The 23184-nt window shown below is 37.8% G+C and overlaps 1 protein-coding gene across 2 annotated transcripts in view; it reads right to left on the bottom strand.

The window, feature by feature from the left end:
• Efr3a (EFR3 homolog A) overlaps positions 1-23184 on the bottom strand; it is a 61530-nt gene that overhangs the window by 6105 nt on the left and 32241 nt on the right. For both annotated transcript variants that reach the window (XM_017800635.2, XM_017800636.2), the window contains exons 11-19: positions 21952-22003; positions 19643-19815; positions 18750-18825; positions 15179-15340; positions 14502-14633; positions 13424-13491; positions 12430-12557; positions 4187-4278; positions 477-525 (exon numbers count right to left, since the gene is read on the bottom strand). In XM_017800635.2, coding sequence (XP_017656124.1) covers positions 477-525; positions 4187-4278; positions 12430-12557; positions 13424-13491; positions 14502-14633; positions 15179-15340; positions 18750-18825; positions 19643-19815; positions 21952-22003 — 932 coding nt within the window. The remainder of the gene's footprint in view (positions 1-476; positions 526-4186; positions 4279-12429; positions 12558-13423; positions 13492-14501; positions 14634-15178; positions 15341-18749; positions 18826-19642; positions 19816-21951; positions 22004-23184) is intronic.

Below are 23184 nucleotides of genomic sequence, written 5' to 3'. Positions count from 1 at the left end.
TCCATCCATCCATCCATCCATCCATCCAAGAAAATAGTAACTACCTAGAAATCAAGAGACTATCAGCACAATCCACCCATCTGAGAAAATAATAACTTCCTAGGAATCAATAGACTATCAGGACTTTCTAGAATAACTCTTTTGTGAATACTATGGCATTGTATATGAGGAACTAATATTTGCTAAATTGAAGTGATCAATGATCTGGCCAAAGTTTGTTAGAGAGTAAATATATATACATTTTATATACACACACGCATATATACACACATATATACACACATGCATATACACACACGCATATATGAGACAATTAAAAAAGCTTAAACAATGTATTTAAATAATCTATTTATATAGAAAGCAACAGTATTTTCCTTTCCTCCATTTTTTCCCATGTTGCCTCCACTAACTCTGTCATCTAAGAGCACCAAGGCAGAGAAGAGTTACTAGAAACCTAACAAGTACCCACATCTTACCAATCGCTTTCTTCAGTGCTTCAAAGGTGATTTCTTCAGTGTTGCTAACCTGCAGAGATTTTAGGGAAAATGAAGAGTTAAGAAAAGTTCAATTAATACTTTTACCAACTTACAGGTCATCTAAATATTTTTGCAACCATTTTTCCTTTTTCTGTTGGCCTGATCTGTGATTATATACCCATCAGCAAACGCTCTGCATGTTCTCACTGGACATAACAAGGGCATATTTCAGTGGCTCCTGCACAGAAGAACACATGAGTATCAGCCTGGCAGAGTCAGTAGTAGCTCTGCAAGCTTGAATTAGACACATAGCCTGTGATGGGCAACAAGATGCCTGGGGACTGAACTGTGTTCTCTGTAAGTGAACGATGCTCTGAAGCAGTCAAAGCTGAGATTACAGATACATTTTTAGTTATACATTTTGATAAATAAGAACTAATAACTAAACAGCCTCTATAATTTTGGCCAGTGTACAAATCAAGCACAAAATATCCTAAAAATTTAAATGGTTTAAAAATAAAAATCATGGGCTACAGAGATGACTCAGCAGCTAAGGGCACTTGCTTCTCTTACAGAGGACCTGGGTTCAGTTCCCAGCACCCACATGGTGGCTAACGACCATTTGTAACTCAGTTCTAGGGGATCCAATGCCCTCTTCTGGTTTATGTAGGCACTGGATACACATGGCATACATGTAGGCAAAATACTTACATACATAAAAACAAAAGCAAATCTTTAAAGAATCACTACTTTGGGAAATGTTCACCTTAAAACAAGCCTATTCTGGATCTTCTAATGCCATGTATCAAGATTTTATAACGTGACTTCTCAAATATTTCTTGTTTTGAAATAATGGGCAATGATACTTTTTGAGGTACCAAAACAATCTTACAGGAAGTATAAATCCAGTTACTATAGTATCTCTGAATAAGAATTAAGCAACAATACACAAGTACATGCCTAGCACTTTGGTTATCCCTAATTTTAGCTCATGAGCTTCTTTTGCTAAGTCTAAGGCAGCGAGACTAATGAAAGCCAGATTTTGTGTTCTGCACCTTAATGTCTCTGTAATACAAAGGCTTTAGCTGGAAGTCAAGCAGCCAGAGTTCCACTACCCCAGCTTTGCTACCAAGGGCCACATTTCTAGTTGAAGTCAGATTAAACTTGGGAATCTTCAGTTGCGTTCTTTTAGACATTTGGAGCAGACATACAAGATTAGGCTCTGGCTAATGATTAGAAGCAATCTAGCACTAGCATTTTAATAATAAGAAAAAAAAAAGAAAAAAAGAAAGAAAGAAACAAATTCACTGTCCTTACTTGGTTAATAGTTTCATGTTTTTAAGAAATAACTATATGTAGTACAGGAAAAATAACATGGGAGAAGTTAGGTCAGCACTCTTGTTATATTAATTTTTACTGATTAATACTTGAACACATATTTACCAGTAACTGGAGACTAGCTAACTGTAGTGAATTTCTTCTGTCCTTGCTATGAAACTACTTATTTTTGCCTAGAAGATTTCAAACAATGATTTCTGATATACAAAAGCAGATTCCATAATGATCACTGAGGTTGAAACCCCAATGTGCTCAAGTAAAAATGACAAGAAATCACACATTCAGAGGTTCAGTATGTGACATATGGGACTTAGGATTTACAGCCAACAGGAAGCAGAACCCTTGGGAAGTTAATGTATTAACGGACTTTAACTGTAAAATTCACTTCAAGAACCCCGTACACTGTCTTCACACAAATGTTTTTCAGTTCATCATCAGAACAGACTGACTCTTTACAGCAGTCGCAAGTGCCAAATACGTGTTTCTGAAGCAAATAAAAAGCAAAAGGAGAAAGGAAAATACAATCACCAAAATATTTTGCACTTCTGATGAAATGAAGCCTAGAAGCCAAGGCTCTGAGCAAATCTCCTTCCTAAGGGGCCAAGAGCAAACTCGTCATCACTAAAAGAGTTAGCAAGATACTCTCTTTACTCGTAAGAAGTGCATACATTAAGATGGTTTTGAAGAAAGGTGATTTAGGGACAGTGGCTTTTATTAAGCTTTAATTGGTAAGAAACTTAGCTGGACTTAGTGCTCAGAGTTTCAGAATGATGTCTCGTGTGTGCGTGTGTGTGTGTGTGTGTGTGTGTGTGTGCGCGCACACGTGTGCGTGCACGTACCCTTATCCATACAGGCACACGTGAAGGCCAAAAGTGAATGTTAGGATGTCTTCTTTAATTGTTTTTCTCTCTCTCTGTTTTGTATGCATATGCATATTCCCGTGGGGAGGGGAGCACATATGTGCTGATGTGTGTGCATTGGGAAGACCAAAGTTGATGTCAGGTGTCTTCTTCAGTCACTCTCCGCCTTATATATCAAGTAGAACCTCATGCTGAGCCCTAAGTTCACCAACACCACCTAGTCTAGCTAGCCAGCTTGCCTGGCATCTCCTGACCCTGCCTCCTGAATGCTGGCTGGGGTTACAGACAGGAGCCACACCTGTCTTTATGGAGTGCTGGAGATGCCAACTCTGGTCATCATGCATCCCAAGCAAGTGCTTTATCCACTTAATCATGTCCCTAGCCCCACTCATTTTTTGAGACAAGGTCTCTCACTGAATGAGTTTGTCATTTTGACTAGAGTAGCTAGGCAGTGAGTATCAGAATCTGCATGTCTTCGTGTCCCAGCACCTGGCTTTTTTTGTGGGTGCTGGGGTTCTGAACTGAGGTCCTCATGCTGTACAAGCACTTTATCCATTGAGCTATCTCCTCAACCCTCTTCACTCTTGATGTCTGCTAGCAATTTCTTTAGAAGAGCATTAGTTCTGTATAATAGAGAGTTGAATTGCAAAGAAAACCAAAGTTGGTTGGTTATTTCATGACCACTAAGTGATTACAAATGAACTGATGGGGACTGAAAACTGAGGATGGGCTGGAGTGGGGCAAGAAAGAATGAATTCTGATTATTAGTTTCTTTTTAATTATTTATGCTGTACCAATGAGAAATAGGAAAGTAATGTATAAATCATGAAGAGGAGGCTGACTGGACATGCTGGAACCATGGCATTTTTACATGGCTATTAAAATATGTTGTATGAATCCTGAGAATCCTGGCTGCCCTTTCTTGTGTATTTTAGTGGGGCACTCTCCTGTCCCCTACGGAACAGGAGGAGAGCATCAAGCATATGGCAGCCACAGTGCAAAGAGCAACTGAGAGATGGCTTCAGCTACGTTCCTTACACCTAGTATCTAAACGATACACAATTACATATGAAGCTTGACACTTTCTAAAGGAAGTGAGCATTTGGCTTCACAGGAGGTATGAAACCAATTTATTTATTCTCACCATCTATGCTTCATAAATTAAAAAAACAGGATCTAGAGAGCTTACCAACTTAATAAGAGGTTTTGTATAACATCTCATACTTACATGAAAATAAATATCTTTGCTTCTGTTTTGTAGTTTTTGTTACACCGAATTCCAATGCAAAAAAATCTAATAATATAACATACATTAACTTTATGTATCTTTATAATCAGCTGAAATAAATTCACTAAAATTAAGCTAAATAAATTTCTACTAAAAATTTAGTTGACCTGAAGCTAATTTAGACTTGTAGTTTTTCCCATTTGTAAGTATGGCGAGAAAATTTTCTCTGAAATGGTGACTATCTTAAGACAGCACTTCAGCATGAGCTTCTAGTGATGACTTACCACGTCATCGGAAGGCATGTTGTGGGGTAAGATGTCCACCTGAATAGATACAGTGTCCACAATGCTTTTTCTTCTAGAAAGACGATCTTCATCTGAAATAATAATTGTTTTCTTTCATCACTTCTTAGTCAAAAATATATTGATTTTTACTAAGAAACTTGATTTCAGATTGTAAAACAATTTAGAAAATTAATTTTGGGGTTTTGCTCTAAGTATTTAAAGCAATACTCTCAGACTGTAAAATGTTTTATTTTTTATTTTAAATTGTTATTTTTATTCACTTATCGGGTACAATGTAATGTTTTGGTGCCTGTATACATTGTGGAAAGATCAACAGCAAATCAGCATATCCAACACTTCCATTAGTTTCTTTATGGTAAGAACATTTAAAACCTTGTCTTTTATTTATTTATTTTTTTAAAAAACCTCTTTTGCATTTATTTATTGTATGTGTGCACACACACTTGTATCATGGTGCATGTGTGGAAGTCAGAGGACAGTCATGGGAGTCAGTTCTCATCTTCTGCCAAGTGAGTTGTGGAGATCAAACTCAGATCATCTGGCTTGTCAGCAAGCACCATTACCTCCCGAGCCATCTCACCAGCCCCAAATCCTTGCTTTTAGCTACTTAGAAATATATACAATTACTATGATCACCATGTTGTACAACAGAACATCAGAACTTATGTCTCCTATGTAACTGAATGAAGTCATGTAGTATTTGTCTTTTGGGCTTTTGCCACGGAACACAATGTCCTCTAGATTTACCCACATTGAAACAAGTGTGAGAAATCCCTGTATTTTTTTTTTTAAAGATTAATAGTATTTCGCTGTGCATATATACCACATGTTTAAAACCAATTATTATGTCGATGGACACTTGAGCTGTTTCTGTATCCTGGTTACTGTGTAATGAACACTGTAGGAAAAAGGGAAAGCAGACATGTCTTCTACACACTGACTTCAATTCTTTTGGGCTATGCCCAGATTGCTGGACCACATGGCAATCATATCTATAGTCTTATGAGAACTCTCACCTGTGTGTCACCCTCCACGTAAACAGTGTGTAAGGGCTACCTTCTGTGCATCCCTGATACTGGTCATCTTTCACCTCTGTGGTAACAGTCAATCTAAGAGGTGGTTCAATAACATCTTACTGTAGTTTTACTTCTTTCTGGTGATTACACAGTTGAGTACTTTCCATGTAACTACTGATTTCTGCATGTCTTCTTTTAAGCATTGTCTACTGAAGTACTTTGCTCATTTTTAAAAAGGTCTGTTTTTTTGTTATTTAGTAGTCTGACTTTCTTGTATTTGGGGAGTAATAGCCCTTGATCCGATATAATAATTTCAATGTTCTCAGAGTTTTAAATTTCATAAAGGAGATTTAAAAATAAAACTGATGAGGTGAGCTAACACAAGGTTAAAAGTTTTTCTGAAACTTGTCAGAGGAAAAACTAAGGGAAACACTTCAAGATATGGTGCATAGGCAAGGGCTTTCTGAATAAGACCCAAGTTGCTCAGGAAATAAGGCCAACAACCAACAAACAGGACCTTATGAAATTAAAAATCCTTCTGTACAGCAAAGCACACATAGCATGAGTAAGAAGACAATCCACAGAATGGGAGGAAATCTTTGCCAAGTATACATATGACACAGGATTACTATCTAGATTATACAAAGAACTCAAGAAATTAAATAAGAAAACACCAAGTTAATAATAGGCTCATGAAATAAACAGAAAGTTCAAAAAAGATGAAATACGAATGGTCGATAAACATGAAAACTGTTCAAACTCACTACCCAACAAAGAAATGCTAATGAAAAGTTACTCCAGTCAGCATGGTAGTCATTAAGAAAACAAACGACAACAAGACAAGGGTGGCAAGGCAAGGATGTGGACACAAGGGAGCCCTCATACCCTGCTGGTGAGAATGTAAGCTAATCCAGTCTTTATGGATATCAGTATGGAGGTTTCTCAAAAAACTAGACAGATCTGCCACACGGCCCAGCTGTATGACTCCCGAGGTCAACACAGAACAGAGATTCTTGTACATCAATGTTTAGTGTAGCACTATTCACAACAGCTAAGGAGCCAGCCTAGGTGTTCAGCAGCAGAGGAGTGGAGAAGGAAAATGAAGTATATAAAGACAATGTACTCTTTTTTCAGCCACAACGGGGAGTGAGATGCCACTGTGGAAATGGACGCCACTGAAGATAATCCTATTAAGTGAATTCAGACAGCCTCAGACAAATACTGCATGTTTCCTTTCATTTGTGCTTTTTAGGTTTTATACAGTCACATAAAATCATGTATGCATATATTAAATGAAAGTTGAAGTGAAATTATCTAGGAGAAAAAAATAGGCCTACAGATGGGGAAAATGTTCAACACACAATATAGGCATGTGTGAAAAATCTCAAAAATTAAAATTCAAAAATTTTAAACTTTAAATTTTTTATTTTATTAATTTAATTATTTTATTTTAATTATTTTATAAGACTGGGTCTCCCTGAAGTCCCAGCTGGCCTGGAACTTGCTATGTAGACCAGGCTGGCCTCAATCTCAGAGACTTGCCTGCCTCTGCCTCTGCTGGGATTAAAGGTGTGTGCCTGGCCTAACCTTATTTAGAAAATATTTTATTATATTTATTTTATATGTATGAGTGTATTGCCTGCATGCACGTAAGTATACTCATGTCATGCAATGACCGCAGAGCTAGAAGAAGACATTGGATCCCCTGGAACTGGAGTTACAGCTGGTAGTTAGCTGGCATGTAGGTGCTGGGAATCAAACCTGGGTCCTCTGCAAGAACAGCCAGTGCTCTTAAGTACTGAACCATCTTTCCAGCCCCAATTTTTCTATTTTTCTAGAGGTATTTAGACTATTAACATGAATAATATCTAGCATTTTAATAAAAAGCAAAAGTCAATACCAATAGAAAGTTGGATTTTCAAGCTAATTTAAAAAGAAAAAATGCTGCCCTGTATTTTTAATTTTTCTATAAAATAATAGAGGCTGTCAATTCTGGTTCTATGATGTTATTAGTTTGGGAACTAATTTTATAAGTGTTTACAGTGCATTAAAGTTTGTGGAAGAATTTGCTGATCAAGTAAATACCTTCTCTACCACTTTCCAGTCACTCATCTCCAAGGGCGTTCACTCTTTTGCACTGTAATTCAACCACTTGTCCAGGGAAACTCTCTTCCCTTCGGTGCTCTAGCTAATGCACTTCCGCAAACCTGTTGGCACAGTACGAACCAACTGCTCTGAACTTCCACTAGTAAATGACTCCTCTGAAGCCTTGGAATTACAAGTCTACCTCCAACCACACTTCTGTGTTCCCAATCACTTAATTCTATCAGTATGTCCAACCAGTCCATGTCCTTCTGAACCACTTCAAAGACATCTGAATTTACTGATGAAAGTCTCCCTCCATGTGGTCTTTTCTACCTCAAATCTATTAAGTAAACAAAGACTATGCCAGGTGTTTAGGACAAAGTGCTGATTACACAGTCAACATTTGTACAATTTATAGTTTGATAGGAATACAGATAGTAATATTAAAAAATGCAAGTGTGAGCAGGGCGTGGTGGCACACCCCTTTAATCCCAGCACTTGGGAGGCAGAGGCGGGCAGATCTCTATGAGTTCAAGGCCAGCCTGGTCTACACAGTGAGTTCCAGGACAGCTGCGGCTACAGGGAGACCCTGTCTCAAAAAGACCAATTAAAAAAAAAAAATGCAAGTGTGATAAGAAAATACAGGACACTGGGAGAACATCTAATAATCATGGTTCTCTAAGAAAAGAAAGCAGCTACACTGTATATTCCAATATACAAAGTTAGAGGTTTAATTCAAGCCTGGCTGAACAAGGAATGAAGACAGCTATCAGACATTCCATGCCTGCAGCTTGGAAAGCCTCCCAGAAGCTTCAAGTCTCCTACATACCCATCTGGATGCTGTCACCAGTCTTGAAGGTATTTTAACAGTTCTATCTCTTCTATTTTCCAACCATGTGAGTACTTTGCACCGCTGTTCTCTTACTCAGAAATATGTAAGTACTTGGGAAGACAGACCTCATGGTTTTCCTTCCTTGATGTAGACCATTTACAAGTAGTAACGATGAATCAAGTTGGGTCCTGTTCTAGTCCCACTGTTAAAATGGATCTTTTTGCCCACCAAGTGCTCTCTGAGCTGTAGCAGGTAACTTGGTAGGCTCTACAGATACCTGCAAAGCTGACCAGGAGGGCTCAGTACCATAATTTCTCCTCTGAACTCCAGTTCAACATCTCCAATTTCTAATTCATCAATTCTGCTTGGCAAGTCCTAAACCCAGTTCTAACATGTATAACAAAAGCCATCCTTATTTCTGTATCTCTTCCAAGAGTTTCAAAAACAAACAAAAACCCTCATCTTTTTTAACCTAGATTCTTTGGATAACTTTTTAATGAGCCTCACTGATTCATCAGTTCTTCCTATACTGCTAGTGGAGATGTGTCCAAAGTAAATGATTTCTCGTCCTAACTATAGTGTGAAAACAACTAACCCACTGAGATTTTTTTTTTTTTTTTTTTTTTTGGTCTTTTTGAGACAGGGTCTCCCTGCAGCCCCAGCTGTCCTGGAACTCACTGTAGACCAGGCTGGCCTTGAACTCACAGAGATCCACCTGCCTCTGCCTCCTGAGGGCTCAGTGCTGGGATTAAAGGTATATGCCACCACACCCAGCCTGGGAATTTTTTTACAGCTCTCACATGCATACAATTATAACACAGGTAAAGATGCTGCTCACTCTACTGGCTCCATTATCTAAACTGCTAAGAAGAGCAATGTCCAGACACACCAGTAAAATGAGAACAGTAACAGTCTAAACAGAGGGAAGCCTTTGTTCAGAGTAACAAATAATAAGTAATAATGAATAATAAGCATAGTCACTTCAGAATTTAGCAACACCCCTTTGAAATCTCATTCAATATATACTGTGATTTAATTTTACTTCCCTACAACTGCTCTGTTATTTGACATGTTAAGAGTCAGACTGCATAACAAATTAAACTTCTTTCCTATGTACATACACTAATACTAGCAAAGAGCTATCTCAGGGATAATGAGAAATGCCATTCAAATCATCTTGTGTTCTAGGTTTAGGAGAAACTCCAGCTGAGGAGGGTACATTATAGAGCTTTGTAAAGTGGAGCCTCCACCTACTTTGCTTGCTATTGCTTCTGTTTGCACAGCTGCTAGCATACTGAAGATACTCATTAATTACTTCAAGATACACATTTACCTCTAACTATTCTTACTACTACATGGCTCAGCTGATAGGTATTATTGTCCCTTCCTCATATCATGGTATTTAGTGTAAACCTATGTATATACTATTCATTCAAATTCCATCTTAGCTGAAGAGAAAAATAAAACTGTAATCATCAGTTGGCATTTGCTCACCATGTAGCATATACATCAGACACCAATAGTTCAGCAAATTTCAGGCAGATCAGCACTCTTTCTCTAGAACCAGCTATGTTTCATTTGTTTCTCTGGCTTCTCCACTAGATCTTAATCCTTGAGAACAGTGACCACACCTTAACATCCTCCCAGTACCACCCCTCAAGGCCTGATAGAGAGCTGGCTTGATTCAATTAAGACTTTCCAGTGCAGCAGGAGCTATAAATGGGAGGCACTCTTCTGTAAATAAACCCCCACACCTTGTTAGTAAGCCCAATAAACTCCTTAGGATTTCCAGAAAGAAAAAAAAAAAAGAACAGAGTTAATGGAACCCTTCATTATTTCACCAAAGTTGGCCCCATGTTGGCAAACCCTTTGGTCCTTGATTTCTTTTTCCTATTTTCCCCTCCTCAAACTTCATATTTTATGTAACCTGCTTCAAGTTATTTCTGGAAAAATGTGTTAAAAATTGACTCTTTGGGGGCTGGAGAGATGGCTAGGTAGTTAAGAACACTGACTATTCTTGCAGAAGACCTGGGTTTGAATCCTAGCACCCACATCGTAGCTAACAACTGTCTGTAAGTCCAGTTCCAGGGGATACAACAGCCTCTTCTGTCCTCCGTGGGCACTGTACAACACAGGTGAACTTACCTACATGCAGGCAATACACGCATACACATAAACTAAATAAAATTTTTTAAAAATTGCCTTTCTTTGGAATGATTTTAAAGAGAAAAAACAAAAAATTAAAAAAATTCTCTATCATTTTAAAATGAAAGGAATATAGAATGCCAGTTTTGATTTTTATGCAAAATTATGTTAAATGAATCCAGTTAAGAAACACTTTGAACTAGCAATCTTCCAGCTTCTGCCTTCTGAGAGCTGGGATAATGGGCACGTGCCACCAATGGGGGATCTTTTATCTCATTAAAAGTGGTTAGGAAAAAAAATCAAGTAACTTATTAAGCGCCTAACAGAGCATGGAGGCAGGTGAATGTACTATGTAATCTAACCAAATTACTTAATATCAATCTCACTATCCTTGTTGTAAACAAAGAGAATGCTACTTTCTTCACCAAACTATTGTAAAGATTGAACAGGAACAGAGTGTTGCTCCGAGTGTCAGGCACACAGGATATGATGGATGGCAGCTGGCCATATGACCATGGGTGTGCACATAGCACCAACACAATCAATAAATTGTGCCTTTACTTTTGTTTTATTGTTCTTACTTGCCTTTAGATTGTAAAATGAATATTGGATGGTATACAGTAAAAGAAATATAATAACTGAGTATTGCACAAAATATCCCTCTCCTTGAGCACTCAGGAGACAGAGGCAGGTTAATGGCCAGCCTGGTCTACATAGCATGTTCCAAGCTACAGGGGACACCGTATCTCAAAAAGACAAAACAAAACAAAAATCAACAACAAAAAAACCCACCTCTCCTGACTTGTTCTACATTAAAAAAGGATCCACACATCAGACTGGTTTATAACATCAGTCTTTATAAATGTGAAAAGGTCTACTTGTATTTAGGAATTTCTATGTCATCATATAAATAAGTATACCCTGAAATACTGAGAACCTTTCTAACCCATGATAGAGTGGCATGCTGAAAGAGAACGTAGACCGTAACTTGTTTTGAGGTGGAAGGAGCTAAGAAAGAGCAAAATAATCACTTGTTTAAAGAGAGAGAAAGGGAGAGGGGGAGAGAGGGAAGGAAAAGGAAGGGGGGAGAGGGAGAGGGAGAGGGAGAGAGAGAGAGAGAGAGAGAGAGAGAGAGAGAGAGAGAGAGAGAGAGAGAGAGAGAGAGTTAAAGCAACAGGGTAAAGGAAAACAGTAGAGGAACAAAAATACACTGTATTGGGAAGTAGAGCAAAATAATACCTAAACTTACAGCTATATAAAAGACATAGGCCACTGGCTACATTTTCTAAAGAGCACATCTGATAAAGCTACTTTCCTAGAGGACAGGCTACAGGAGCAGGTGGAGGAGTTACCTTTGTACTTGTGCCTGGGTTTATGAGGCTTTGGCCCTGAAAGAAAGACAGCTAAATCCAAAGTAGAATAATTTAATACTTTAAAAGCCTTTTTGAAAAGTTAAACTACAGAGTTCTAATATAGACCTATTGTTTGTTTTGTTTTTTGAGAAAGAATTCTCACTATGTAGTCTAGGCTGGCCAAAACTTGCTGTGTAGCCCAGGTCATGTAAAGATGATACTATCTTTAGTCATTAATCCATAAAATCATTTGAATGAAATCAAATAGCTCTCACAAGTAAGAGATATCTTAAAAGGACACTATTCTTTCACCAAATATAACAGTCATTTAATCATTAACTGAAAATTACATAGGAAACTGATTTTAATTTTTAAAGCAAAAATTAAATGCAAGATATCATGTAGTTTTGCCTTCAAACACAATGGAATTATTTTAGACAATAGAAAAAAACCAACAATGAAAAGTTTGCAGGTTTCTTTTCAGAGCAGTCTGTACTGTTTCAAAAGACAAATGTTTCCTTATTTGTTAAATAAACATAAATTACTTATTAAATAATTTCTAGCAAAATACTGTTCATTGAAATAAGATTTCATTTTGCTTCTTTGTTTAAGGAATCTTAAGGCATAAAACATATGAATGATATATTAAGAACAATAATAAACCCAACCAAATAGAAAACATCTAAAGTACCTTTAAAAAACCCTCTGGTGTAGTAAATAGACCGGACAAAAATTAACCTTCATTACTGTGTGACAGCCAGTACCCAGAAGAGCTGTGGCCATTCCTCTCACCTGTTACCTGCGGCACGTATGGGACAGATAGTCTCTCCACACTGTACCCACTTCCTCCCAGGGACTCTGCAATCTTGTTGGTTAGAAAGTACAAGTTTTTGTCGTGCTTCTCTAAGGACTTTGGAAGCCTGTCAAGTTGATGAGAACAACATTCAGGATTAATTCCTTAGCAAAAACAAGTGAAAAAGCCAGGAATTGTAGGGCAAAACTCACTATTTCAAACATGAATACAAATTAAACTGGTAAATAATAAATAACAAAAGAATCAGCAATCTAAAGTGGCCAATTCTAGGTTGCTAAGATGCTTCTCCCAATTATGCCTCACTATGGAGCCTGACCTTGTATTACTCTGCTACAATTTGAGCATAAGGATAAAGAACACTAAACTTGGTTTTATCTTCATACTAAGTCAAACTGTGATGAGAGGAAAGAGTGAAAGCACAGCTAGCTGACTTGAGTGTAAACACTATGCAGAAAGCAGAGACCCAACGCCTGCCGCAAGAAGGTTCATGTTCCTTTCCCAGTGAGGTAAGACTCCCATACTGGGGAGGGAGGTGGTTTTCAATGCTCAACTGCTGCTAGAGACAAAGGTCTGACCGGAGGACACGGCATTATTATTCACATGTAACTTTCCCTTTAGAGCACAAGGAAAAGTGTAGGTAAGATGTGTCCATTTACTTTTGTCTTTGTCCCACAATTTTATGATTGCTGTTATCCATTACTAAAATCTTCAACAAGAAACTGTACTCTGTTAAGGAGTACTCATTTATATGTGAGAACACACACAAAATGCTAGAGTTGAGAAACACACTGCCACGCTTAAAAAGCATGAAAAGCCCAATTTTTTCATTTGCTTTAACCCTTGTTTGCATATGTACAAGTGTACATTTATGCTGTGCGAGTGCTCTACTATGCAAGGGGGAAGGCTGGATGAGTTAAAATACAATTGGTTTTCTAGTAAGCCCTTCCTTAAACATGTAAAGAATTAACATACATGCACTTATCTCTGAAAATATGCTCCGGTAGAAAATAGGGGGCTTCCATAGTTCTAATTTCAATAACCTGAAAAACATTCACACACAAATCAAAACTGAAATTAAAAAAAAAAAAAACTCCACTTCTTAAGACCTAGGCAGTAAAATTTTTCAAAATAAGAACAAAACACCTTTAGGCATTTATATAAAATACCATCAACTTATTTTGCAATTCAAACTAAATTCATTTTGTTGTTTCATTCTTTTAAGTATTCAGCAGATACCTAGAGTTTCATAATAAAATACACAAAGTGAAAAAAGTGATGGTTTACATTTGTTTAAACCTACCCTGAAGAAATACGACCACATATCAAATAAAGACAAGAAACTATTTGGGAAATCCCTTAATGAGTCACAACCCCTCCCCTTTCTGTGTCCCTGTTGTAGCCTACTCAGGACAGCTCAGTGCACTAACAGGGGTGGCTCCTCCCTAGGCATGTAAGCAAGCTGAAGGGTGTGTGTCCACTATGTGTGCTAATAACAGACATCTGACTCTTACTACATGACTTTTAAATCAACAAGTGAGCTTTATTTCTTAGAAGGCACCAAAAAACTCTATTTTAGCAAGATGTGTTTTCAACTTTTCACGAAAATGAGGTTCTCTGAGAAATGACCTCAATTGTGGCATTTTTCTACCAGGTTAAGGTGGGTTCTTTGAACTGTACATGCAATTATGTATGTAAATGGAATTATCACTGAAAAGAGTTAATGTTGAAAGATGACAGAATTTCAAGAGGTGCATTAATCATTCAAATCTCAAGATCTGCATCAGCTAGACTACTGTAAACACACCATTGCAAACAGTATAAATGAAGAAAACCTAGATAACAAGATTCATGACAACTCAAAAGGGAAAAGTATAAAAGAAAATAATGCAAGTTATTCAACTACTACCTTAAAAAAGTAACAAAAACATAATATAGAAACTAACTGTAGTTTTAGCTATAGTTTCAAATTAGAACCTCAATTTTATAGAAACAATGATCACTCAGAAAACTAGTCATTTTTGTTCAAGACTCAGGTAAGAATTTTTCTTACTTTGCTGACATGCTGGCAGAAGGCAGGAACAGCTATCATCTGACTCACAAAGTTGAGATACGCTGCAACCAGTGCCATGATCCCACAGCGATGGAACACTGGAAGGCTGTCCTCATTGACAACTGCACTGTCCTTCAGTAAAAACAAGCACATTCAAAAGATGAAGTTTTCACAATCCACTAGCATTTTCTCTGACTCCACTGGATAAGTGAAGGTAGTCTGGCATGCTGCCAGAAATGTCACCTTATCAGAAGTTGCTTTGTAAAAGAATTCTGAAAGAAGAGTAAGTTCTCATACTCAACAGATACATCTTTGGACTTAGATGTTTCTTTCTTAGGAAAGTGCTCAGTGTACACACACAGGGCCGGAGGCAGCGCTGCATGCTGCACACTGCCCTTTACATATGCAAGAGCCAACTCCAACTAAGAAATGCTCAGATATAGCTACTGCTCAGTGACACCTCCTCTGTGACACCGGAGTAGAGTATAGGGACTACTTGTCTTTCTCATCACAGGCTCAAAGGCCTTGAGTGATGTCTAGCACAATGAATGCTCATTTAATCTACAACTAAACACCCCGCTAACCAAAATTCATGTCCCTGAATAAGCATAACTCTTTAGAAATATTTGCTTTGTTAAAAAGAAAGTTTTCTTCAGTGAACAGCTACAAAAGCTTACCTGTAAAGCAATGGCTAATCGAATGAGGTCAATAACCACCTCTTCGTTGGCTAGTTCAATAGTTATAAGAGCAAGAGAAGTATATAGCAGCTCATAGTTCTTCTGAACGTTGTCTTCCTCTTTGCAGCCCAAATATATGTGCCGATATAGTTGCTGCCCATTCTGAAAAGACAGAAGAAAGGATAACGCTGTGTGCTAACAGTGTAGCTTAAACAGGAGTGTTCTCTAGTGAGTCTGAAGTGTTTAAAGCAGTCATTAGACAGGAATTCCTCTCATATGGGATGCCTTTGAGAGTGGGACGTGCACAGCATAATACACGGACAAGCATGCTTATAGCGCCATTTATAACATTCCAACTGGAACTGATTTAAAACAAAAACACAGCTTGTAGTACACTCACACCATAAACATCATAATATAAAAGATACACGAGATGAATTTTACCAAAATACTACCACACTTTAAAATACTAAATATAAAAGAATATACAATCTTTTCATACAAAATACAAAAACTGATAAAATTAAGTAACATTGTTTCAAGTCAGAGCAGTGATTCCTTCTAGGGGAGAGTATGGACTTAGAAATATAGGGCATATGGCATGCTTTCAGTTAAACTGTTGTTTACTTTTTTCCTTTTTTAAAACCTTTATGTGTATGAGAGTATTGCCTGCATGTGTGTAAGTGCACCCGTGTTGTGTAATGCCCACGGAGGTCAGAAGGCGTCATATTCCACTAGAACTGGAGTCATGTATGGCTGTTAGCTGCCATGTGGGTGCTGGGACTCAAACCCGGGTCCTCTGTAAGAATGGTCAGTGCTCTGTACCACTGAGCCATCTCTCATCCCCCACGCGTTCATTTAAAATTTCATTTGTGGGGCTGGAGCAATGACTCAGCAGTTAAAGAGTACTGACTGCTCTTGCTGAGGACCCAGGTTCAATTCCCAGCACCCACATGGCAGCTAAGAACTGAACTCTGAGTTCAGAGTCCTCCTCTGAACTCTGTGGGCATTGCACAATATGGATATACTATATATATATATTTCACATCTCACAACACACAGAACATTGCCCCTAATGAACAAGAGCACCTTCACAATGTGAGGTTTTGTTGGCTGAACTGATAGAGACTACAAAAGAACAGTTGTTTTCTCTCTATAATGTTCAATAGGAAATGAGAGATGAAAAGATGCTTTCCAACTTAAGGTGCAAGGCTTTCCTGTCCTGGGATTGTTTTTAAAAAAACTGAGTTAGTGACTGTGACTAATAAATAATCAGATATATAGAGATTAGAGATGTATGTGCAAACACCTAAGTGTTATTTGCATTAAAAATGAGCTTAACTGTATGAAACAGTGTATTTTTAAAAGAAATGGAGATCTTTTTTAAAGGTTAAAAACTCATTCAATTTTTATGTCTTATAGGGTATTCAACTGTAAACCTAAAAATTTACAGCCAATTTTGAAAGAGAGGCCTCTTAGCTCTGGAAATTGTTACTGATTATATCAATGCTGTTGTAATGAAATGCTTCTACTAATTATGTGGTTATTAAATAAATTAAAAAAAACAAAAAACAAAACAAAACCTAGGTTAGACCAATCCTGGGCTGAGTAGTACTCTGAGGCAAGGCTCCTGGAACACACAGTGCTGGCACTGAGTATACTGCCTACAGGGCCTGTAAGGGGCTGCAGAACACAATTTTCTTTTTAAAGAATTTTCGTAGAAATTTCTGTAAGTTGTCAGATACAGTTTCACAAGAACACTAAAAAAAAACTGAAAGGTAAATAAAAGTATATGAAAGATTATCAAAATAAAATTTCTATATAAGGAAAATGTGAATAGATTGCTTCTAAAGAAAAGATATAATGAAGAATGATTTACACTAATGGTTAAAAAAATTCCTTCCAGGGTGAGTTATTTCAAATTATAAAGCAGAGAACATTTTAAACATTAAAGCTTAAATGTAGACTAACAGTGTGATCACTCACTTAAATCACAGTGCAGCAAAAACTAAGTAGAAATCAGAAGTGATTTAAAAATTAAGTAGGGGGCTAGAGAGATAGCTCAGTGGTTAAGAGCACTTGCTGCTCTTACAGAAGACCAGTTTTTGAATCCCAGCACCCACATGGTGACTAACAACTGTCCGTAACGACAGTTCCAGGGGATCCCATGCCCTTTTCTGGCCTTCACAGGCACTGCATTACACAGGTGTACTTCCATACATACAGGCAAACTACTTATATACATAAAATTAAAAAATAATAATAATAAACTTTAAAAAATAAGTAGAAAGGATTACTTTTATTACTGTCATAACAGAAAACATGAAATCCATTTTCAATATTCAAGACTATGATCACCACATAATACAAAAAAACTCCAAAATTAGTTATTAGTTACCAACATTCACTGTATTAATCATGATTTAAAGTTTTTTAGTTATACGGAACTTCTTTTTCAATACTCAAAACCAAAAATTAATCCTGTAAGTTGAAAATAGTAAACATCTGGACTCTATTTCCAGTTTTTTAACATACAATCAAGTTAAAAGACAACTTTATTGAAAGAATCTGATTAGGAACGGCAATAGTAACTTAAAGCACAACAATTAGTAGCAATAAGCAGCACAATAAAAATGGTGACAAGGGAGCAGAAACAGCTCCACAAGGAGGGTGAGGCGCAGATTAGGCTGGCCCCAGCCCTGTTTCCTTTGTGTCCACTACTGCCTACAACTCTAAATAACTGGCTTTCCTCATTTACCAAGACTCGAGTGTTCATCATGGGCATTTCCATCTCTTACTGTCAAGCCCAAATGTCTAGCTCAAGCTCTGGATGAGGAGTAAACTACCTGGAAAACTTACTCTGTGTACTAGACACCATGATTTTATTAAAAAATATTTTATTTATTATTCTTATGTGTATGAGTGTATTGCCTGCATGTATATAAGTGCACCCATGCCATGTAATATCCACAGAGGTCAGAAGAGGGCATCGGATCCCCTGGAACTGGAGTTACAGACAGTTGTTAGGTGCCATGTGGGTGCTGGGTATCGAACCCGGGTCCTCTGCAAGAGCAGCCAGTGCTCTTAAGCGCTGAGCCATCTCTCCAGCCCCGACCATCATGATTTTTAAGATTCATCCATTTATATCATCATGTATGAATCTAGCAAGGCACAGATTCTGCCCAACTCAGTTTTGAAAACAGTACACAGAACAATGCCTAATAAACAGTAAACATCTAGTACAGTTATTGACATAATAACTATTTTCAACTTAAAGCTGTTTAAACAAGAGCCATGCAAGTGAAATCAGTATGTATGTTTTCGGTTCACAAGGAGGGCAGGAATTATGGGGATATGCTTCCCTCAAAAGAAATAAAAAATGAGTGTGCAATCTAGAATCAATGTCTAAACACAAGCTGGGGCAGACACAGCCAGGACTGTGGTTATTCAGGGGGTCAAGCTGGCAGCAAGACGTCTCACTCCAGAATCGCTGGCTTCGTTTTAAGGCCACAGATCAATATAAAACCACCTGACCATCCAAGTGCCTTTACTTTGTAGAAGATGATCTTACCTTTTTCATAAAACTGGTATCTTGTCTACAAATTTTTTCTCTTTTTATCTTCAGGTCAGCCACATCTGGTATTATTCTAGAAACAATGTATCATTTATAATGAATAGGACATTTGGCTACAATACTTTGTATTTTTTGGAAGATTACATCTGAATTTAGGAGTTTGAACTATGTAATACTTCTATGAACATTTAAAATGTTTATATGGAGTAGCACTGCTAAATTACCCCCACTTAAATAAGAATTACACAATCTTTACTCCTACTGTCATGCTTAAGCTTAAAATAAAACTAAAATAAAACCCAAATCACATCTGTGTAACTAGTGATTACTAGATTAGATCACTAAAGAGCACATTAAATAATATTGTTTGTTATTTTACAACAGTAATTATGCTGGATAGCTTTGCTGTCAACTTGACACACCTGGATTGAGGGAGCCTGATTTGGGAAACTGCCTTCATTGGACTGGCCTGTGGCCATGTCCATGGGGCACCTTCTTGATTGTTGAGTGATGTGGGAGGGCCCAGCCCACTGTGGGTGGTGTCACCCCTGGGCAGGTGGGCCCATGTTGCATAAGAAAGCAGGCTGAGCAGGGGCCGGGAGCAAGCCAGTAAACAGCATTCCTCCATGGCCTGTGCTCCAGCTCCAGGTTCCTTGGGCTCCTTGATGAACAGTGACCCGGGAGATGTAAACCAAATAAGCCCTTTCCTCCCCATGTTGGTAATGGTCAGAGTATTCTGTGACAGCAATGAAGAAACAAACTAGGACAGTAATAAATCATTTTCCTAGCAATTACATAAAAACTGAAAAGTTTAAATTTGAAAAAAGTCACATACTTCAAACACAGAGTTAGAAAACACTCATTAATCCTGTTCCAACAGGATGTACTACCTGATCCCGCGGAGCTTGGCCCTATTGTCATGGCGATCAATGAGGTTATGCATCACTTCCAATACTAACTGCCTCAGCTCATAGTCTTCCATGAGAGATGGTGATAACAAGGGGTCCAGAAAGGATCCTGGCAGTGCAGTAACAATTGTCTTGGCTTTGTATCCAGAAGTTACCTGATTACAGGGATGAAAATTCACAACACAAAAATGCTGCCATGAGTCCTTCTTAAGCAAAATTCTCACACTGCTTCTTAGAACCATAAATTTAGGGAAACAGAAACTATGGGCACAAGCCAGAAGATAGAAAATGTGTGAGGTGAACAAAAACTGTATTGACTTTCTAAGAACACTCATAACAAGAACAAAGTGAATGACAGCACACATTTAGTATGCGGTCCCATGGGCTAGCACAACTGTAAGCACACTATCTGTCCTCACCACATACCTATGAGACAGGCACTAATACACCCCCTTTTATAGAAAGAAATGGAAGTAGAACTAGCTTAAGAATCGTCTAAGTGGTATGAAAGGATACAGGGAGATCACATAGCAAACAGTAAAGTTTGTATGCAAACTTTTAAATTTAAATCTGCAGATTATCCTTTTAATGGAAGCTATTGGGTATTAGGAATATCTAGTCATTTTGGAAAGTTATACTTTGTTATTTGACATTCATGATGACATTTAAACTTCTTTCAAGTTTAAAACTTTTAAGGAGAATGTACTTACATGCTACTAAACATTTTAAAATCATTCTACCTAAGAAGTCACACAGCTGACTGTTAGAATTAGGATGAGACATATATTATTAATATTTATAGGATTTATTTAATATAAATACAAAATTAGGGCAAAATGAAACTTCGGATGGGTAATCTCAACTCATTTTCAAGACTATACCCATATGTAGTATGTAGTACTTATATTTGGGCACTTATGGGATGGAGATGACTTTGCAAGTCCACAGTGAAACTGGTAGAACAGCTGTGTTCCCACCTAGGAACACTGAAAATATACCTATGACTGATACCAAATATAAAAGTAGGCTTCATACCAAATTTCTCAATGCGGAAAGCCAAATCTTAGAAAAATTTTAAAGAAAATTCAAACAACTGTGTTTATATCATCAGAGTAAAGAGATGTTTGTCAGATAAACACAAATAAAAAAGATATACAGGAGAGGACAAATCTGGACGCAGTAGAATAAAAGTTCTGTATGACAAGCACAAGATGAGAATTAAAAATGGGATCACAGGGCTGGAGAGATGGCTCAGCAGTTAAGAATACTGGCTGCTCTCACAGAGGACATGCCTTAGGATCTCAGCACCCACAGGGCAGCTAACAACCATCTGTAACTCCAGTTTCAGGGGATGCAATGCCCTCTTCTGGCCTCTGTGGGCATTGCATGACACAGATGCACTTACATGCGGGCATAACAATCACACACATAAATAAAAATTGAAAAAAGAAAATGGGATCACAGAAGGTATTTCTGTACTCCACGTAGGAAACATGGCATCACGCATAATAACACTAAAGATACTGATTCCTGCCCTTGGCAGGATGCTAGGAGGTGAGTGTGTTTGTCATAAAATAAGCAGAGGAGCTCTCATTTTGGGTGGTGTGCTTTTCCTATTCTGCTATCTACAGTCATTATAAATTTAAACGTACAAATTTCATTTTAAGAAATACTCTCAGCAAGAAGGTTGTACATTATGAAGGCATTATTTGGAAGTACGTAGAAGGTAATTTGGATTTTCATATCCAAATTTTATTCTTTAAAAATTATTTATTTATTTGTGGTTTATTTTATGACTGTTTTGCCTGCATGTATGTTTGTATACCATGTGTGTGAGGTGCCTGCAGAGACCAGAAGAGAGCATTCAAGACCCTGGAACTGGAGTTATGGGCAGCTGTTAGCTGTCATGTGGGTGCAGAGAACTGAACCCAGGTCCTCTGCATGAGCAGTCAGTGCTCTTAACCACTGAGCCATCTCTCCAGCCCCTGAATTCTATTCATTAGCTCAATGACCCTGAGCCTCTTCAACTCTGTCCACCTAATACCCTTGACCCAGGTATCTCTTTCTGCCTTCTGTATGTCTGACCATAGTAAAGATCAAATGACAAGAGACCACTGAATAGTACTAAGGACAGTAACAAATGAGGGGAATGATATTAAAGTGAACAAGCCAGAGAAATAACCAGCCATCTTCTTCCTACACAAGGAAAGAAAGTTGACACTGTGAAGCTAATTCCTTTAATCTCAATAATTTAAGGGGAATGTTCCCTTCACCTCTATTAAACTCCTTACCATAAGCAAAGACCTCAGCAACATTATCTGAATCCTCCTGGTTCCCAAATCCCTGAAACATACAAAATATTTGTGTTATTAACATTAATTAACATTTATATTCCTTCATTTACCTAGTCTTTTTCTGATTTTTTTAAATTTTTATTTTATTTTTTGGTCTTTTTGAGACAGGGTCTTCCTGTAGCTCCACCTGGCCTGGAACTATGTAGCCCAGGATGGCCCTGAACTCACAGAGATCCACTTGCCTCTGCCTTCTGAGAGCTGGGATTAGCGGTGTGTGCCACCATGCCCAGCTAGAGTCTTTAGCTGATTTTTAAAACTTTATATTTATTGGCTAAATAGGATTCCCTTTTGTAATAGTTATGTGATGGTTCACTTTATACACTAAAATTTCATAAGAATTAAAACAACTATGTGTAAAAAAAGGGAAGTTCAGCACCGGGTGTGGTGGCGCATGCCTGTAATCCCAGCACTTGGGAGGCAGAGGCAGGCAGATCTCTGTGAGTTCAAGGCCAGCCTGGTCTACATAGTGAGTTCCAGGACAGCTGGGGCTACAGGGAGACCCTGTCTCAAAAGATAAAAAAGTGAAATTCAAACAAAACTTTCAAGTTACTAGGTTTTCAAGGATGGACTGATGTATGTAATATGAAAATTTAATTATGAATACAAAATAAGTGACCCAAGTAAGTACTGATATACATTGTACTTCATAAGTATGTACAATTATTGGGAGTTAAAGTTTGAGACGGAAATGCTATTTTGATTTAATCATTATATATTGTACATACATATCAAATTATCACATCATAAGTATGATTATATTTTTATAAGAATATAATATTTCTGGGGACTGGAGAGATGGCTCAGCTGTTAAGAACACTGGCTTTTCTTATAAAGGACCCAAGTTTGGTTCCTAGCACCCACATGGGCAGCTAACAACTGTCTGTAGCTCTAGTTCCATCTACGGGATCTGCCGCCCTCTTCTGACTCTGAAGGCACTGCATAACACAGGTAAGCTTACATACATGCAGGCAATATACTCACATACACAAATTAAAAAATAACAAAGTATTTTTTAATAAGAGTATTGTATTTCAGAGGCTGGAGAAATGGCTCAGCAGTTAAGAACACTGCTGTTCTTCCACTGGACCCAGGTTCAATTCCCAACACCCACGTGGTGGCTAACAACTGTTTGTAACTCCAGTTCCAGGGGATCCGACACCCTCTTCTGGC

Source organism: Nannospalax galili, unplaced genomic scaffold (genome assembly GCF_000622305.1).
Source record: "Nannospalax galili isolate Female #2095 unplaced genomic scaffold, S.galili_v1.0 scaffold620, whole genome shotgun sequence".
Taxonomy (NCBI): Eukaryota; Metazoa; Chordata; class Mammalia; order Rodentia; family Spalacidae; genus Nannospalax; species Nannospalax galili.
The sequence above is the reverse complement of the archived record's forward strand: the minus strand, read 5'-3'. Positions and strand labels throughout refer to the sequence as shown.